The sequence below is a fragment of the Hylobates moloch genome, unplaced genomic scaffold (genome assembly GCF_009828535.3).
Source record: "Hylobates moloch isolate HMO894 unplaced genomic scaffold, HMol_V3 SCAFFOLD_1, whole genome shotgun sequence".
Lineage (NCBI taxonomy): Eukaryota > Metazoa > Chordata > Mammalia > Primates > Hylobatidae > Hylobates > Hylobates moloch.
The window spans coordinates 97,578,316-97,598,616 of NW_026652276.1; the positions used below are offsets into that span (position 1 = coordinate 97,578,316).

The 20,301-nt window shown below is 42.7% G+C and overlaps 1 protein-coding gene across 2 annotated transcripts in view; it reads left to right on the top strand.

The window, feature by feature from the left end:
- Positions 1-20,301, top strand: part of LMTK2 (lemur tyrosine kinase 2) — a 100,816-nt gene that overhangs the window by 16,655 nt on the left and 63,860 nt on the right. For both annotated transcript variants that reach the window (XM_032755894.2, XM_058442836.1), the window contains exons 2-3: positions 14,133-14,260; positions 18,242-18,386. In XM_032755894.2, the coding sequence (XP_032611785.1) occupies positions 14,133-14,260; positions 18,242-18,386 (273 nt within the window). The remainder of the gene's footprint in view (positions 1-14,132; positions 14,261-18,241; positions 18,387-20,301) is intronic.

Sequence of the window (20,301 nt, forward strand, 5' to 3'; positions counted from 1 at the left end):
CTGAGTTTCTACTATGCATGACAAGGATTTATATATTCACACACACATATGTGCATTCACCCTTCTTCTCAACACAGTCACTTAAACTTTTCGATTAAATCACCATTCATTATTTATATTTTTATGGCTACAAACATTATTTACAACTGACCCTATAGTGTTTGTGATGATTACAGTTCTTTTACTTTTGTTAGTTTTTTATGAACACATCATTAATCCGTCCCAGGTGCCTTGTCAGGATCTTAAATCTCCTCTCCGTGTGTTTGGCTGTTGTGTCCTGGAACCCTTGTGTCCTATGCCAGTCTTGCAGTAGTGTCTCTGTGGCTGCTGTCCAGCCTGTTGAGAGGTCTGAAGCTTTTAAGACTTCCTCTGTGTCTAGATTCTGAACAGTTGTAAAGCTGTGCCTTGGTATGAGTCTCACTTCATCCATTTCATTCATCGACATGGATGCACAATGGGCCCTTTGAACCTTGAAAGTTGTGTGCTTTAGTTCTGGACAATTTTCATATATACACACACACACACAGATATACACATGTATGTGTATATATGCACACACTTTTTGGGAAGAATTATCTTCTCTTCCTTCTCTTTCTTCTTTCCATCTAAAACTTCTATCAGCAGATTGTTGGATGTTTTGGAATGAGCTTTTACTTCTGTTGATCTTTTTGTCTGTGTTCTACTGCTATGTGCAAGTATTTTTTTCAATTTCATTTGATTTCCAGGAGGCCTCCTCTCCCCACTTTTTAAATAACCTCTTTCTTCTCATGAGTATACTGTCTCTTGTTATTTCTAAGAATATAGTTGTTGTTTTTTATTATTTTTTAGCCCCTGCATTGTCTGTTTCCCTCAGGTTCCTTTGTATCTGTTTGGGTTGGGCACTGTCTTTTACCTAAGAGGTTTTTCAAATGTCAGATGAGAATTGAAAGTCTGTTCCTGTTTGAGAGCAGGGAGTTAATCAGTGGATTGGAGGTGTGCTCCATGCCCCCTTTTCCCTCCAGCTTCACCTCGCATCTGCCAGCAAGTCCTGGCTCCGCCTGTTTTCGTCCCCTGCTCTGTCATGGAGCGGGAAGAGCTTGCACTCTGAGCCTCACCATGTATTGCCTGACCTTGGAGAAGTTACTTTGCCTCTTCATGCTCCGTTTCTTCATTTTAAAATGGGGCTTATCAGGCACAGTGGCTCATGACTGTTTCCCAGCACTTTGGGAGGCCAAGGTGGGGAGAATCATTTGAGGCCAGGAGTTCAAGACAAGCCCGGGCAACATAGTGAGACTCCATCTCTGCAATAAATTTTAAAAAATTAGCCAAGGGTGGTGGTCCATGCCTGTCATCTCAGCACTTTGGGAGGCCAAGGTGGGAGGATCACTTGAGGCCAAGAGATGGAGACCAGCCTGGGCAATATAGTAAGACCCTGTCTCTACAAAAAATTAAAAAATTATCTGCGCATGGTGGTGCACACCTGTAGTCCCAGCTACTCGGGAGGCTGAGGTGGGAGGATCGCTTGAGCCCAGGAGTTCAAAGCTGCAGTGAGCTAAGATCATACCACTGATTCCAGCCTGGGTGACAGAGCAAGACTGTGTCTCTAAAAAATACAAATAAAAAATAACATAAAATGGGGCTAATGATACTACCTACCTCAAAGAGTTGTTATTGGAAGAGTTTAGAATACTGCCTGGAACATTGTATGCAACATGTAAATATTGACTATTTTTATAATTCTCCTGGGACCAAATCACTGTCATTTCTTGCATGAGTTAGTTGTAATATCAGAAACGTGTTCCCTGGTCATTTCCATATAAAATAACAATCTCCCCAGTCCAGGCCAGGCGCTGTGGCTCACACCTGTAATCCCAGCACTTTGGGAGGCCAAGGCGGGCGGATCATGAGGTCAGGAGATCGAGACCATCCTGGCTAACACAGTGAAACCCCATCTCTACTAAAAATACAAAAAATTAGCTGGGCGTGGTGGCGGGTGCCTGTAGTCCCAGCTACTCGGGAGGCTGAGGCAGGAGAATGGCATGAACCTGGGAGGCAGAGCTTGCAGTGAGCCAAGATCACGCCACTGCACTCCAGCCTCGGCGACAGAGTGAGACTCCTTATCAAAAAAAAAAAAAAAAAAATCTTCCCAGTCCTTTGTTTTATTTTTCCATATTGCTTCTTGCCATCTGACGTATCATATATTTACTTAGTTGCTTATTGCCTGCCCTGTGTGCAGGGACTTTGTTTTTTTCACTTCTTTATTCTCAGAACCTATAGCAGCACCTGTCTTATAAGATGCTTAGTAAATGTTTGTTGAATGAATGGATGTGTTGGTGGGTCTTTCTGCCTGGTGAGCTTCACAGTAGGGTGACTGCGCAGCCATTTCAGTAGGTGACACCCCTGTCCCATAACCCTCTTAACTATTTGGAGGTCTTTTATCTTGGGCTGGATACCTGAGTATCTGGAAGCACCTAATTAGATATTGAATTGTCTTTGGGCTTATTTTTCTGTATGACATAAAGACAACAGTTGAAGCGTTATCAAATAGGAAATGCTAGATGATCTTGCCTTTGTGTGCTGTAGAACCTTGTCAAGGTCACTGTTGTAATCAGTTTCTGACTTAGTTTCGAAGATGGTACTTAAAAATCAAAACTTCATTGTAGAGAATTTTGAACATATGCAGAAGTAGAGAGAAGAGTATAATGAATTCTCTCTACCCATACACGGGCCCAGCCATCTCTCACCGCCAGTCCTGCTTCAATATTCAATAGTACCACCAGATACTTCCTCTCTGAAGAGAGAACTTGGAAGGACACATTGCCTAAGATTGCATTTCAGTTATATTTGCAAGAACTTAAGTTAGGCTTTAGGAACCCAGAAGGGCTCTGAGAACATAGACTCCATCGAGGGATTGTAGGAGATTTGAAAGAAAAAGTAGACATGTTTTTCTAGGCTATTTAGGGTCTGCCCTACATGGGAAGTAAGGAGCAGACATTTAGGGCACTTCTCCCATCCTTTCAGCTGTATTGTGCAGAAGTTGGATTGGCTAAGTGTTGTGAATCTAGTACTGCCATTGACTTGCCTGCACATCTCTGCAGATGTACATGGGAAGTTGTGTGACAAAACAGAATATCCTTCCCCTAGACGTTGGTGGTCCACTGCAGGGATGGTTGTGGGGGTGAGCCCTGGGAATCTGGCTCTGAGTCTCTCCTTCTGGGACTAGATGCTTCCCGTTCCTGCATCGGCTTCCTGGAGTGTGGAACCACCATTCAAAGCTGTTAAAGACATGGAAGCGCCATGGATGACGCCATAGCTCAGCTATGCCAGCAACTTAACCAAAGTTCCAGTTCCCGGAATATCCAGCCCTTCATTTCTTGGGGTGTGGGGACCCAGTCATCTGGCAGAAGTCATTCAAGCCCGACAGTCTTTTGGCCACACCGTGCTGCCTTAGATGAGCTTTTCTGTAGTAGTCTCCATCCTAGTTAGTGTTTTAAAATGGGAATGAAATGGCTCTTTGATAACAAATTTTAGTGGAATTGTCTGAGAGAAACCAGCAGCTTCGTATAAAATGATCTCATTCACAGGTATTTAATTAGCACTCAAATTATATAACCTTTCTGCAAGTGTGAGGGAGCAGTTGGGCTGGCTGACCTTGAAAATCACTTTTGAACAGAGGAACACCTCCCTGTCTGTGATTAGCACACAGAGCGATCTGTTTTTCTAGGCTGTTGAGATTCTGGCTTAGGGTCTTCGTGGAATCTCTGATTCATGAACAGGATCATCGGTGCACTCTTTACTGTTGTGTGTGGCTGAGTATATTTACTGCCATGCTTCATTTCCCTTTTCCTTTCCTATATTAGAATACCTGAGGGAGATTCTAGGTTATTTAATTTCTTATAAATAGATATATTGTTATATTATGGCAAGGAAAACACTTTGTGACTTAAAATTCTGTGTACAGGAAACCTTGATGATAGATGGGTTTGTACGTTTGAGGCGTTAAATAAAAATGTGTGATCTGCAATAATTGTTCAGATTTTTTTCCCCAAGTAGTGTGATGATGATTCATTTTATTAAGTCTCTGGGCTGCAATGCTACTTGTCAGGGTGTTAGAAGAGGCCTCAAGACAGGCTTAGGGGTCCTAACGTGCTAAGAGAAAAAGGCCCAAACAATGTGTTTTAGAGATAGGCTTTATGTTGGGCCCATTTGGAAGGTTGCTGGCCCTTAGCTTCCCTCAGTTCTGTGAGTTTTCTTTGTCTAATCCTTTGTCTAAGTAGCCACTATTGTTAATTTTCAAGTAGGCACCGAATTCTCCTATGCAAATTCCCTGAGGCGAGAGGGTCTGGGCAAAACAGAAAGCAGGCGAGATGTGTAAGGACCTGGCCCTTGCTTTACACTTGCTTTTCCATTTAGAAGGCAGGATGCCCTCATGCCCGTGCCTGTGCTGTCAAGGATGGACCCCTGCCGGTGGGATTGGCTTTCTTCAGTTAATACATGGACCAAGTATAGGTTAAAATAACTAAAGGAGTGGAATTGGAGTGTTCCTAACACAAAGAAATGATCGATGCCTGAGGTGACAGACACTCCAAATACCCTGATGTGGTTATTACACTTCGTATGCCTGTATCAGAGCGTCACACATATGCCATAAATATATACACCTATCTGTACACTTAAAAATAAAAAATTAAGGCTGGGCATGGTGGCTCATGCCTGTAATCCCAGCACTTTGGGAGGCCAAGGTGGGTGGATCACCTGAGGTCAGGAGTTTGAGATTAGCCTGGCCAAGATGGCGAAACCCAGTCTCTACTAAAAAATACAAAAATTAGCTGGGCGCGGTAGCAGGTGCCTATAATACCAGCTACTTGGGAGGCTGAGGCAGGAGAATCGCTTGAACCTGGGAGGTGGAGGTTGCAGTGAGCCAAGATCATGCCACTGCGCTCCAGCCTGGGAGACAGAGCAAGACTCCATCTCTAAATAAATAAATAAGTAAATAAATAATTTAAAAGGTGAAAAGATTAGTAAATTGACACAGTGCTAGGGGCTGAGTTTTACCCCTCCATGTACCTCAAACTATAACTGTATTTGGAGATAGGGCTTTTAAACAGGTGAGTCCTGAGGGCGGGCCGTAGTCCATTCTCACTGTTGTCCTTGTAAAATGGGGAACTTTAGACACACACAGAGACACCAGGGGTGCACACAGAAGAAAGCCCCTTTGAGAATGCAGAGAGAAGGCCACTGTCCACAGGCCAAGGAGAGAGGCCTCAGGAGAAACCAGCCCTGCTGACATCTAGTCCTCTAGGACTGTGAGCAAGTCAAGTTCTGCTGTTGAAGCCCCCAGCCTGTAGTATTTTGTTTTAGCAGCCCTAGCAAACTAATACACGCAGTGTTCAGACTAAAACAAATTTAAATCACGTCTTAGATGGCACCAATTAAGATTCCTGTTTTGTTCCTAAACACATATTGGCGCAGAGGTCCCAGGGCTGTGGCTCTTCTCAGTCCTGTGGTCCAGGGGCTCCCTGGAGAAGAGGATGCCTTTGGATTCTCGCTTTGCCTGCACTGAGTAGAATGTACTGATGGCCTCCAGTGAGACGAGGCCGTGCGAGAACATGGTGCGTGTGGGTAAACACCTGTTTTTGAGGGGGAACATAAATTGGAGGAAATCCACTTTTTGAGATAATGTATTTCTTAATAAAACACCTTAGTTAGGCAGCTGAAGCAAAATGGGTACATGTTTGTGGGAGTTCTTGGAGCCCTGGGGAGTAAGCATCTCGCCACCCCAATACAGTGTATGTTAACAGTGGGAAAATGTTCCCGAGTAAGAATGTAAAATTATTGAAGGATGCTTCTCTTATAATCTTATTTGTTTGACTCTGAAAACATAAGTTTATTATTATTATTATTTTTGAGACCGTCTCATGCTGTCACCCAGGCTGTAGTGCAGTGGCATGATCACAGACCACTGCAGCCTTAACATCCTGGGCTCAAACCATCCTCCCACCTCAGCCTCTCAAGTAGCTGGGACTACAGGCTCATGCTGCCATGCCCAGCTAAGTTTTTGTATTTTTTTGTAGAGACCCAGGCTGGTTTTGAACTCCTGAGCTCAAGCACTGGGATTACAGGCATGAGCCACCGTACCTGGCCCATAAGTTTATTCAGTTTTGTTTTGTTTTGCTTTGCTTTGTTTTGTTTTGTTTTGTTTTGTTTTGTTTTGTTTTGTTTGGAGATAGGGTCTCACTTTGTTGTCCAGGCTGGAGTGCAGTGGTATGATCGTAGCTTACTTCAGCCTTGACCTCCTGTGCTCAGGCGAGCCTCCCAAGTAGCTGGGACTACAGGTGTGTGTCACCATACCTGGCTAATTTTTCACACTTTTTGTAGAGATGACGTCTCACTATGTTGCTCATGCTGGTCTTGAACTCCTGGGCTCAAGTGGTCCTCCTACCTCAGCCTCCCGAAGCACTGGGATTACAGGCGTGAGCCACCATGCCTAGCTCGTAAGTTTATTCTGTGATCCGGTAGGTTGGTTATGGTTTCTTTCTGTTGTGGTTTTTCCTGTTTCGTTCCCTTGCTTGCTTATTTTCCCTCGCTTGCTCATGCCCCTTCATCGCTCTCTCACTTTTTTCCCTTTTTCTTACCCCGACTTCTACCTGAATGCTAGACGCTGGGCTAGGCTCTGGGGAGTCATTGGTGGATTATACAAGCCTGGCCCGTGACCCCATTCAGCTTGCAGCCTAGTGGGGAAGTCATCTGGGCATTTACCACATGGAATGACAGTTTCCATGGGGCGATGCGGGGTAATTGGGGGTGCACAGGCAGCGACTCCAACCGTGGGCCTGAAGGATGGTTTCCAAGTTGAGCTCTGATGGGCAGGGATGAATGAATGGTGGGGGCAAGGGGGTGTGTCATGGTAGCGTCTCTGGGTAGGGGAAGTTATGAGAATGAAGTGGCAGAAGATCCATCTGGAAGGATGGAGAGAGGGTCATCGTAGCTCATAGGAGAGAGCTGATGGGGAGTGATGGAGTCAGGGCTGGGAGGTCAGGAGTAGCCAGACAACGAGGGATGCCGAAGCCTTGTTAAAGAGTTTTGCCATTAGGTTAAAGATGGCGAGAAGCCAGGGGTACAAAATTCAACAAATAGGAAAGGATATATCACCTTTGTTCTATACCAACGAATAGGAAAGGATATAGCACACTCTGTCCCCCAGCCACTCTGTTTCCGTCCTTGCAGGTAGCTGCTGTTGATATGTGCACCTACTGGTCTCTGGCTCTTCTTTGTTTTTCCTTGTTTTCATTTAAGCATCTGTCCTGGAGATGTGTTGGATGGTGTTCCCCCTAAATTCATACGTGGAAACCCTAACCCCAGTGCCTCAGAATGGGACCTTATTTGGAGAGAGAGTCTTTACAGGGATGATCAAGTGAAAATGCGGTCATGAAGGTGGGCCTAATCCAGTGTGACTGCTGTCCTTATATATATAAGAAGAGGAAATTTGGACACAGACACACATAGAGGGGAGATGATGGGAGGAGACTTAGGGAAAAGGCAGCCAGCTGCCAGAAGCAAGGAGAGGCCTGGAACAAACCCTGCCACCACAGCCCTCAGAAGGAGCCCGTCCTGCTGCCACCTTGATCTTGGACTTGGAGCTTCCAAAACTAGAGAATAAATTTTGGTTATTTGAGTCACCTAGTTTGTGATACTTGGTTATGACAGCCCTATCACGTTAATGGCCATATCAAGAGTAGGCAAGAATATGGAGTATAAATTATGATATCTGCTTTCTTCCATTTAAACTTTTAAAATTCATTTAATAAATGAAAGCTTCAAGCATGCAAGACATAGATACTGTAATGAATTCCCACACAGCTTCCACCCAGCCTGAATTAGCTGCGGCCTATCTTTCTTCATGCTGCCCCCGTCCACTTCCTCCACTCCCTCGTGCTGTTTGGAAGCAAATTCCAGACATCATTAAGTAGGTCACTATCTCCAAAAGATAAGGACTACATTTAAAAACAAGCACATGATCATTATCACTCCGAGGAGAAATGAATTACATTTTCTTAATATGGTCAGTTAGTGTTCAGATTTCCAATGCCTGAAATGTCATAATTTTTAGAATAGGTTGAATCATGATTCAAGTAACATCCATATGTTGGAATTGGTGGGTAGGGCTTTTAAGTCTTTTAATGTTCGCCACTCTCCCTCTCTTCATCTCTTTCTTTTTTACAATTTCCTAGGTTTTTCTTCCCAAGTGTTTTTCACAGCCTGTATTTTGCTGATTACATTCTTGCGGTGGTATTTCACATGTTTCACTATTCACAATGTTTCCTACACATTGACATTTGGATCTAGGTGGTTGATTAGATTCAGGTTTGATATTGTTTTTGTTTGCTTGTTTTGGGCAGTACTGTTTCATAGGCGGTGATGTGTTTTTCTATCAGGAGATACATAATGTCTGTCTGTCTGTGTTATCAGCTATTGATATAAATTTCATGTCTCATAAAATGTTATTTTGGATTAAAAATACGATTTAAAAATGTGAATTCTTAATTATTCTTAGCTTTCAGGCCATACCAAAACAAAAACTATGGGCAGGATTTCACCCAGTGGCCACAGTTTCCTGATCCCTATTACCCGAAGAGGGCAGCTGCTTAGACCACAAGGGTACCAAAGTTCAATGTTACAAAACCGTGTGATACATTGTTTTCTAAGGTAGTTGTGACACCGGCAGTGAATAAGCAGCTCTACTTCCTGAAACTGAGGTCTTTACATTAGCAGTTCACTTTAAAAGAAACCAAGGCTCCTTGGGGAAATGATTGATAGGAGGTCTGAAACAGAAACTATAAAAGATGAGCCTGGAACAACCCAGGGAACAAGAACTCCACCCAGGCCTGCTGGGACCCTGTGGGAGGGCTTGGGAGCAAACCGCTTTAGAGGCCCTGCTTGCCAAAGACAGGACAATGGAAGTGTCAATCAGAACAACCACAACGGATGGAAGCCCGTGGGTGCTTTAAATCCATTAGCTCATAATGATATCACAAAACAGTGACAGCAGCTCTCTGAACTGGTCACTGCCAGAGGGTGCTAGTAAACCAACTATTTTTTTTTTTTTTTTTTTTTTGAGACGGAGTCTCTCTCTGTCACCCAGGCTGGAGTACAGTGGCGCGATCTCGGCTCACTGCAACCTCTGCCTCCTGGGTTCAAGTGATTCCCCTGCCTCAGCCTCCCGAGTAGCTGGGACCACAGGCGCGCGGCACCACGCCTGGCTAATTTTTTGTATTTTAGTAGAGACGGGGTTTCACCATGATGGTCAGGATGGTCTCAATCTCCTGACCTGTGGTCCCCCGACCTCGGCCTCCCAAAGTGCTGAGATTACCGGCGTGAGCCACCGGCACCCAACCACCAACTCATTTTTTAAAAACTGGCAAAGAAACAGAAAGATTTAAGTATCTAGTCTGCCTTTTCCTTATGACTTGAACCACTGGGTAACCAAATAGTAAATGTGAGGAAATTTCTCTTTATAAAAGCATATCCACTAGTGACTGAACAAGGAATGACAACATTAGAATATCCAGCATTTTGTAATCCCTAATGGATCTAAACATTGATCATCATTTCTTTTTATCTGTGGCCTTTAATTTTTTTTTTTTATTGAATCCCAAAATAGCTTCATAGACAACTCTTTAGTTAATTACATATGGATCCAGTTTCATCTGAGGTTCTAGAGATCATGAATCAGATAATTGGGCTGGAGTTATAATAATTGAATTAATAGGTGGTATTCCTGGCTTACCCTGAGTCATTACTGAGAAATTGCATTCTCCAAATTACCTGTCTCTAAAACAGATAATATGTACCTATCTCTTAGAGTTTCTCAAGTTTTCTGCTTATTAAATCAAGTTCTAGATAGCTATTAAAATGCTTTGAAAACTATTAAATGAAAACTCACAGAATGTGCTGTAGACATGCCAGGTATTTTTTAATCAGTGTCTTGGGGGAAGCATACGTAGTCCCCCAGACCTCAAGTGGTGCTTGCTCTCAATTTGTGATGGGAAAAGCTGCCTAAATGTATGGTGATGCCTGTTCTTGATGTTGTTTGGTAGATGACTGGCTTGATGTATGCCCTTCTCAGTGCCGTAGGCTGCATGTTAAAGAAAGCTGCCTTTCTTCATTGGGTTCTAACAGCTGCAGTCAGGAACTGTGTCAGGGCCTGGTTTCTAGTTTGACCACAGCGGTGTGGGGATTTTATTTGTGGTTCCTCAAGTCTAGAATTTACTTCCTCTCTGTGGTTTCTGCAAACCCATCTCACCTTCCAGCCTATGTTTGATTTCCTCATTTTATGGAAGTTTTTTTTTTTTTCGTTGCTAGAGTTTTTTTAAAGCACAGTGCTTTTGGACTCATCAACAGAAAAATACTTTAAAGTTTTAAAAAGGGGTAACTAAAAATGTCTACTTGAAGCTACCTAGTCAGTTTCTCAGGCAATAGTTTTAATGGGACTGTTAGATGCTGAGGTTGAGTAAGTGTGGTTCACACTGAGGAAATCTAAGGGAGAGTAGGTGCCCCGCAGCCCCTAGCAGAAGTAAGTATAGCAGAGAGCTAGGGCAAAGCTTGGCATAGTTCATTGGTCTTAACCTGGTTATACTCTTCATGCCTATCTAGTGACTCACAGAGGACACTTTCATGAATCAGATAATTAGGCTGGCATTCATACAGTCCTTATCCAGTTCTATAATAAATGGGTAGTTTGTGATGATTAAAAAAACAAAACAAAAGCTCTGGGTGCAAGAGAGGAAAAAGTAAGTCAGGATCAGCTTTGTGGAGTTTGAAGAAGTATAAACTACCCTAATTAATGACAGACTTGGGTTCAAAGGACAGTGGGCTGTTTTTAAGTGTTAAAAGTTAGCCACGTTGAGGCAGAGCAGTGGGGTTTCAAGGAAAGCGAGGGAGCTTGCACCCAGCACACCTGAACTCAGTCTGGCCTGCCACTGTCCCACCTGGGTTCATGGGCATATCGATTTCTTCATCTGTGACGTGGAGCTGGTCATATTACCTCAGAGGTATTGTGACAACCAAATGAAATAATACTGTATTTTATCAAATGTCAGATGAGGTTGATGATAAGTCACACCCTTATTTTTGTGCCATTAGAAAGAAGAAATGCTGCCAGTTAAACTAATTTGAAGTGTGAGATGCACCTGAAATTCAGAGATGCAGTGGACAAACTATGTCTTATTTTTTCTTTTTATTCTCCCTTACAATCCAAATGCGTCTTTAAAAACAATCAATAAAAAACAATGTACATGAAAGTGCTTTGCTATATAATCCTCAGGAGTCAAATTTAATTTTTATTATGTGAATCGGGAGTGAAGCACAGTTCTTCAGAAATAATTCCAGCAGTCTGGCGCAGTGGCTCATGCCTGTAATCCCAGTGCTTTGGGAGGCTGAGGTGGGAGGCGCACTTGAGCCCAGGTGTTCGAGACCAGCCTGGACAACATAGTGAGACCCCTGTCTCTTAATAGAAAAAAAAGAAAGAAGGAATTCCAGTGGGGAAGCACAGGCTTCACTTGTCTGGATGAGTGAACAGCTCACTGCAAGGAGGAAGAGAAGAAAATCCTCCCTCTTGGTCTTCATAAGAATTGGCTCTCAGTGCCTCAAGCTCCTCACTTAGTTTAGGTTTTCCAAATGGACACAAGTGTGTCTGTGGTTAGGGAGTTCTTGTTCTCATTGAAAGTTGACTTCCTCCAGATTGGTTTCAAGAGGAAGCACTGAGTTACCTCCTGTGTTAAATGTATGGGCTTTCCTCTGTTTTAGACTTTGTTGATTTAGAACTCGGAGATTCTCGACACCCCTTGGTTAACTATATTATTCTTAAGCACAGACTGAGCCCACATGTAACAATGGTGTTTCAGCATTGCTTTCACAAAGGGACCTTTTGTTATTGAAAAAGAACTTAGTTCTGTTTGCAGTTCATTTTAGACTTCCCTGATCTTCACTGAAGCTTATTTTAGATTCAAGAATGTGTTTTGCTCACCTAGGAGTTTGGGTTAGTTTTTCTTTTCTTCAAGTACCCTAGCTTCATTTAAGAAAAAAATAGCCTCATTAATTTATCTCTCTGCCTTCCTTTTGGTGCATTTGAACACTTAATTAGCCATAGATGAGGATTTATTTTTATTTTTCGAGACAAGGTCTTGCTCTGTCACCCAGACTGGAGTGCAGCGATGTGCTCATAGCTCACTGCAGCCTCCTCCTCCTGGGCTCAAGCCATCCTCCCACCTCAGACTCCTGAGTAGCTGGGACTTCAGGCATGTGTCACCACGCCCAGCTAATTTTTATTTTTATTTCTATTTTTTGTAGAGTTGGAGTCTCACTTTGTTGCCCAGGCTGGTCTGGAACTCCTGGGCTCAAGCGATCCTCCCACCTTGGCCTCCCAAAGTGCTGGGATTACAGGCATGCCCACTGTGCCTGCCATAGATGAGGATTTTAAGGAAAAGTTTATTCCTCAGTAAAACTCCGGTAGCTGAGACTTTATTAGTTTGCTCTAACAAAGAAAAGGTTCACAACTATCCTAGTTGAATAAGATGTTTTCCGGATAACGAAGAACTTGCTAAAAATAAGATGTAAAAATCTTTATGCTCTAGATAGGGATGGGAAAAGGCCAGGCGGTAAAATATTTTAGGCTTTGTGGCTCACAGGCAGTATCCTTGGCATATTCTTTTTTTTTAAACAGCCCCTTAAAGATGTAGAAATCATTCTTTGCTGGAGAGTCGGGGAGGCCCCCCATGCAACAGCAGGCCGCAGGCTGTAGTCTGCAGGCCGCCTCCCTCCCTGCTTATCATGACCAGAGCTCCTTGGAGCAATGGCTGGTTCTCAAGCAGAGTAGGGAAAATATGAGGAGCCTGGAGCTTCCTGTAGTGCCCGGAAGTAAGGAAGAGTTGGAGAAAAAGGGAAGGATGGGGCATGCCAAAAAGATCTAGTAGTCACCTTGACAGAGCTCCCAGTGACAAGGCTGGAACCATTGGAGCCACAAAATGTGATGATGACTTTGGATTACAGCCCGGCGAATAAATATCCATGAGTCCATAAGTATATACATGACTGAATAAAATAAATAAGGGGAGGAGAGGGGACCAGTCTTCCTTACAGAATACCAAATAACAAATGTACAAGAAACGAGGGAAATAGAAAATCACCTTCCAAACATCACAGTAGTAATTGCTGTAGGCAAGATGCGCTGACAGATGCGGAAAACTGGTGTGCAAGACCTGAAGGAGAAACAGGCAGTTGCATAGCCTCAGAGTTTCTTCCCCCGATATTACTAATTACTGGAGGGTTTTTAACCTGTGTCTGCAGACTCTCTACCACTCCTCCCTCCAGGAAGTACAGCTTACGTCCCTTCCCTGTGGGCCAGCATTGCTTTCGAGGAATAGAGTACGAGAAGGGAAAGGTAGGCCTGCAGTGGTTTGGTGACGCCTGGTGGGAGCCACCTGGCCCGTGGGATCTAAGGTCACTTCACCAGGCGTAGGTCATGCACCCTGCTGTGCAAGCAGAACAGTTCACCCCACTAGAATTCTCTGACTCCTTCCCAGGTAGCCACAACCTTGGTCTGTTCCTGAGAGGACATTGGGTGGCTCAGGTTGAGAGACGTTCCACAAAATAACTGACCGGCACTCTTCAAAAATGTCAAGAGTTATGAAATGTGAGGAAAGACGAGAAGCTGTCAGAGACTGGAGGAGCTGAGGGGCATGTGGTGATTAAATGCAACGTTGGTAGTTTGGATTGAGTCTGAAAAGAAAAAAGGACTAAAGTGGAGAAAACAGTAAAATCCGAATAAAGCCTGAAGTTCACTGCATAGCCTTGTTACCAGCGTTACTGTCCTAGTTTTGATCAGCGTACTATGGTAATGTACGATGTTAGCATTAGCGGAAGCTGGGCGAAGGCTGTATGTGAACTCTCTGTATTGTCTCTGTAACTCCTCTGTAAATCTAAATTATTTCAAAGAAACAACAGCTTCTTATCCTGGATGGATCATCAGCTTTTTCTCAAGCATTATTTTAGTAACCCTTACACCCGTTTGTATATAGAGGAAAATATATTGATTCACTAATTAAAGTTGATTTTGGAATGTATATGTTTTTAATATTATTTATCTCTCTTTCCAGGGGAGGCGCCACCTGCTGCAGAAGTTTCCTCATCTTTTGTGATCCTGTGTGTGTGCAGTTTAATAATATTAATAGTATTAATTGCAAACTGTGTATCCTGCTGTAAGGACCCAGAAATAGACTTTAAGGTGAGCACAGAGGGTAGGAACATTTAAAACGGTCTTCCAATATGTTTTTCAATAGAATAACTGGATAGCACAGTCCTTTAGGAACAGGATCAGCAGATTTTTTTTTCCCCTAATGGCCAAATAGTAAATATTTTCTACTTTAGTGAATAGTAAATTTTGTGGGCCATACAGTCTCTAAAACAGCAGCTGAACTCTGCCAGGATAGACACTGTTAACAAATGGTCATGGCTTTGTGCCAGTAAAACTTTATTTACACAAATAGGAGGTTTGGATTTGGTGCACCAGCTGTAGTTTGCTCCGCCTCCATCATTGACAATAACCACTTGCCTGTGGTGAGTTGAGGTTTTTGCTGAGTGGGGAGTGAAGCGTGGTGATTGAATTCACTGTTGTCCATAAGGCCTATGAGGAAGAGCAAGATGATTGTTCCCGTCCACCCCCAAACTTCTGTAGACTGGTGAATTTGTGGTCACTGAGATTACTGAGGCAGAGGGATCCCCCAGTGTGTTTTGTGAAAGAGGAAGATCATCGAAACCTCGAGTTCCCTAACAGGGAGGAGGAAGCTGCAGACTGTAAAGTCCTGGCCAGGGAGGGTAATAGAGAAGATCTGGTTGTAGCAGCAGACGGTGGAATCGACCAGTGAACCAGCCGGGAAGGCCTCTAGAACTTACTGCATGCCTGCTGGAGTGCATTCGGCCTGTGTAAATACTTGTTATAAAGGAATACATGGGTGAAAGAAGGAAGGAATGCGGCGTGCAGAGAAAATGGTCCTTAATGTCGCCCGCTGTTGACTGCACAGGGCTTGCCCAGGAGTCTGGAGGTCCAGTGGTTCAAATTGAGGAAAAAAAAGGTCGTCTTCTGGCTAAAGCCTTGTTTTCCCTGGGCATGGGACCCTGGTCTTTAAAACCTCATGGCTGTTTTTGTGTGCTGTCTTTACCCCGAGCCTTCTAGTAGCCCTGAGGAGACACACAGATGTGCTGTTTTCTTGCGTCAGCACTGGCCGTATACACACAGAGGGCTGAGAACACAGGAGGGCGGTCAGAAAACACTAATGGAGATCAGTTCCTTTAGAAGATTTTGCCCCAGACCTGTAGAGTTTTACTCACAACGTGAGTCCCTAGGCCTTAGAACCCCTACAGACACTGCTGTGGCACCTGCTGACTGCACTAGTAGTAGGGGCACAGTTGTAGGTGGACAGTTTGTGTCCCTTGCTTGTTAGTCTTGCTGTGGGACTTTACACAGAAATCTGGCCATTTCAGGACAAAGATAAAGCCTGATCAGTGTTGCTGATACTGAAATCCAGTCTCCATCTCACATTTCATGATGCCTCATTCTTGCCTTAGATCATGCAAAGCTTTTTGAATCTCAGGACTGAATGCGGGAGTTCATTTGAGAGCCAGGAATCTGTGTTGTTACCAAGCTTCCCCCGGAGATGCTGGCGCAGGGGCCGCAGTGTCTTAGAGGACTCTCCAGCTCTAGAGTCTGTGTGACTGTGTAAGAGTATTTCCATCTGTGATTTATTGGCTTTCTCTAGATTTAAAGCTGTGCAGTTTTAGAGCTGATGGTCCGTGGAAGTCGTTTTACAGACCAAGAAGCTACAGTCTGGTAACACAGGTGACTTGCCCACGTTCATCCAGATAGCCAGCGGTAAAACTTTAAAAGTGACCCAGGCTTATCTAATTTTTCTTCTTTTCTTTTTTCAGACAGGGTCTCTCTCTGTCACCCAGGCTGGATCCCACTTCACTGCAGCCTCAACTTCCCAGGCTCAAGCAACCCTCCCACCTTGGCCTCCCGAGTAGCTAAGGTTACTGCAGGCACATGCCATCATTCCCGGCTAAGTTTTGTATTTTTTGGAGAGACAGGGTTTCACCATGTTGCCCAGGCTGATCTTGAACTCCTGGGCTCAAGTGATCCTCCCGCCTCTGCCTCCCAAAGTACTAGGATTACAGGCGTGAGCCACCGGGCCTGGCCATTTTTTTTTATTTTTATACTACATTACCTGGTCCAAATCTTTAGAATCATCTGTTGGTATATCTAGTGGTATGTCATACTGCTGCCAAATTTTGAATGGCATTATTTTAAGGTAGGAGTGATGGACAAAATCATTTTACAGAGAGCCCTATTTAGGAATGTCCAAAAGGAAAATTGAAGGATTTTCTCTGTTCAAAAATCCCCTCCCAGATTGAAGTTACAGTACCTCATTTTTCTTGCTCCCAACTCCATCAATACAACTAGCAATAAGGTCCTTTAATGCATTGGAGAACATACATGAGAATAATGTCTTCTCACATTCATATGGAAACACAAGTGTTAGAGAAATCTACCATTGTAACTTTTAGTTTCTTTCTTGTATTGGATGGGGGCTAGGAGAGGTGGTAGAAAAAATGAAAATAAAAGTTCATAGACCGTTCAGTGGAGAACAGTCTTGTTCGCTGATCTGTTCCCAGCTTCTGTTATGGTGCCTGGAGGGGTAATACATGTTAATTATCTGAACGAATGATTTGATGAATGACTTGATAATTGGCCGTCTCTATGGTAAATTAACATGGATATCAAGGTATACCAGTTCACCAGAATGGTGACAGAAGTCATAAAATTATTATTTTCTTTTTTTTTTTTTTTTTTTCTTCTCTTCTTCTTCTTTTTTTTTCTTTTTTTCTTTCTTTTTTTTCTTTCTTCTTTCTTTCTTTCTGTCTTTCTTTCTGTCTTTCTGTCTTTCTTTCTGTCTTTCTTTCTCTTTCTTTTCTTTTCTTTTCTTTTCTTTTCTTTTCTTTTCTTTTCTTTTCTTTCTTTCTTGACAGGGTCTCGCTCTATCACCCAGCCTTGACCTCCCAGGCTCAAGCAGTCCTCCCTCAGCCTCCTGAGTAGCTAGGACTACTCCAGTAGTCCTGCGCCACCATGCCTGACTAATTTCTTTAAATTATTATTTGTAGAAACAGAGTCTTGCTATGTTGCCCAGGCTGGCCTAGAGCTCTTGGGCTCAAGTGATCCACGTGTCTCAGCTTCCCAAAGTGCTGGGATTACAGGCATGAGCCACTTCGCCTGCCTGCATCCTCAGTTGTAAAGTTGTCATCTTTAGAAAGCCAGACGTGCTTGTATGTTAATTACACTTATGCATCGCACAATTTTTTTAGTGACCTTTGTGGTTCAGATCCTGGTGATTTTTTTAGCTAATTTAGTAATGTTTCCATTGTTACTCTTTTCAGAGAAATAGAACTCACTTAAAAATATCTTTTCTGAGTCTTTCAACATTTATTTTGATAGAAATCACATTTCAATTAGAAATGCATATACAACTTTAAAATAAAATGATTCATTTTGATTCAGTATGCAAAGAATCATGTCACAAAAGTAATAATTTTAAAATAATTGCCTGGCTAGGCGCTGTGGCTAACATCTGTTTTGGAGCCTGAGACAGGAGGATTGCTTGAGCTCAGGAGTTTGAGACCAGCCTGGGCAACATAGGGAGACTCTGCCTCTACAAAAAAGAAAAAAATCAAAAAATTACCTGAGTGTAGTGATACGTGCCTGTGGTTTCAGCTACTCGGGAGGCTGAGGTAGGAGGCTCACTTGGTTCCTGGAGGTCCAGGCTGCAGTGAGCCATGATCATGCCACTGTGCTCCAGCTAGGCAACAGAGCAAAACCTTGTCTCAAAAAAAAAAAAAAAAAAAAAAAAAAAGAATTGCTTAAACTGTAGTCATTTAAAAGTAAATTTTTTAAGCCTAGAAAAGTATTTTTGTGTAAATTCCATTGCATTTAACTTCAAACTAACAGTTTAAAAAGTTACATGAAATATATATAATTTATTTTCCTGTCTTATGTATTCTGCTGTTTGGAGTCAGAGAACAAAATTACATATGCTTTTTACTTAAGTACGAACTGGAAAAAAATAATTGTGGTAGCAAGTTCCAAATGATTGCGCAAATATGTTCCTATTTTAAATGTTAGCCAATGGTTTTTAATGCTTGCTCTCTTTCATTTTAGGAATTTGAAGATAATTTTGATGATGAGATAGATTTCACACCACCAGCAGAAGATACTCCCTCTGTTCAGTCCCCAGCAGAGGTCTTCACACTTTCAGTACCAAATATTTCACTCCCAGCTCCCTCACAATTCCAGCCTTCTGTAGGTAAGACCATACAGCCTAATGCCACATTTTCATGAATTGTTTCTGAGATGTGAGAATGGAGCCTAGCCATCATAAATATTGGACTGCCCATCTCCTCTTTGGTTTATTTCTCTTCCTTCTGCTCCCAGTGAAGCTGAATTCTAGTGGTCAGGCCCATTGTATTCCTGCAATAGCTTTGTCTTCTGCTTTCTGGATCCTGGGTCTGGTATGATAATAAAACGGATCTCCTTGATTCATTGACATTGAATACCTGGACAGAACTCCCAGGCTCTGTTCTGGAGCTGGTTTCTCTGCTAGTTCTGGCCACGGCTGACCTTGCTGAGTAGGACACTGCTAGCTTCCATTGGGATGCCCTGCATTTGGGTAGGAGAGGAAAGTTTGGATATGTTAATCAGATTGACTTTTCTAAGCTTCTTCAGATAGAGTTTTGGTTCTATGTTAATTGATGTCTTGTGAAAAAATAGAATGTGACTAGAAAAATAGAATGTGACTATAGTTTTTTTTTTAGAGTTTGAAATTTAAGCCCTTTTTAGAGTTAGAACTTTTTGTGGTCTTAAGAAATTCTGTGATTAAAATAATACCTTTTTAAAAACATTTTAAGCTTTTGCTTTGACAAAAGAAGTAGGTTCAAGAAGTAGGGTTTTCTGAGATTGCTGCAAGAAGGCTGTGTAAGTCTGTAGGTGCTGGGACTACCTTTTCTGGTGTGACACACGCTGTGGGCTCTGCCTAGGGCAGAATAAACCCCCGAACTGATGCCACTGCAGGCAGGCATGACTACAAGAAAAAGCCAGATGGAATGTGACATAGCTGGTGCATTTCATTTAAATATTTGTAAAGTAAGAATATATTTAAATTTATAGATTTTGCAGCATTAAAAAAAAACAACCTGGAGTGTTTAATTGCTGTAAATAACAATACCACTACTCCAACCAAAATAATGAAGTTTAAAAGGAGGTCTAATATATTCTTGGGATAACTTAAGTATACTTACTCTAAATGGAAATATTTTATCGTTGCTTGTTTGATAATTTGCTTTCCTTTATACTTAAGAAAAACCTTGAGAGACTTCTCAGAGCTTTTACAGGCCCATAGTCGATCCCCGGTGGATTTATTTCAAGTAGCTGAATTCCAAATTAGATCAGCCTAAGTGGAAAAGAGAATTTTCTGACACATGGACCCAGACAGTAGGAAGAGCAGGGGTCCAGCTGACCTTGGAGACAGCTAGAACTAGGACCTGGAACACCATCAGCATTTTAATTCATTTCTGATTTTCTCTTCTTTTTGCATATCTGCTGAATCTCTTAGGCAGCTTCTCTGCTCAGTAGGGAGGTTGGCTGCCAGCAGCTCCACGCCCATTCTCTTGTAGTTTTATAACCATAGAGGAAGGGAGCTTCTTTCTCTCTCTCCTTGGACCAGAAAGAAAACCCTTTGGAGGGACATTCTGGTTGTCTTCACCTACGTCACAAGATGCAGAGCCATCACTGGTCAGGAAGGTGGGGACAGACAGACAACTTCTCTTCAGGATCTACTGGGGATGGATGGGAGCACAGTCAGATGCGGGCAGAAGAGAAATTATGGTGACCTGGGCAGCCATTGTAATTTTGTTTATATACACACCCCTTTCTGTTTAACCGAAGCCCCGTACCCTAATATCCCTCTTCATATGAAGAAATTATTTTGAATTTCTCTGCATAGAATGCCCTCAGAATATTTTTATCATCTTGGGATACAAGAGGCCTTTCCAAGCATGCACCAAATCCAGAATCCATAAGGGAACATACTGCCAAATCTGATTTACAAAAATGAAATATTCTGTATAGAAAAAGACACCACACACAAATTGACAAGAGTCGCAAAAAATATTTGTAAACTACAAACAAGATTAAAAACGGTTACATATCAAGAGTACAAACAA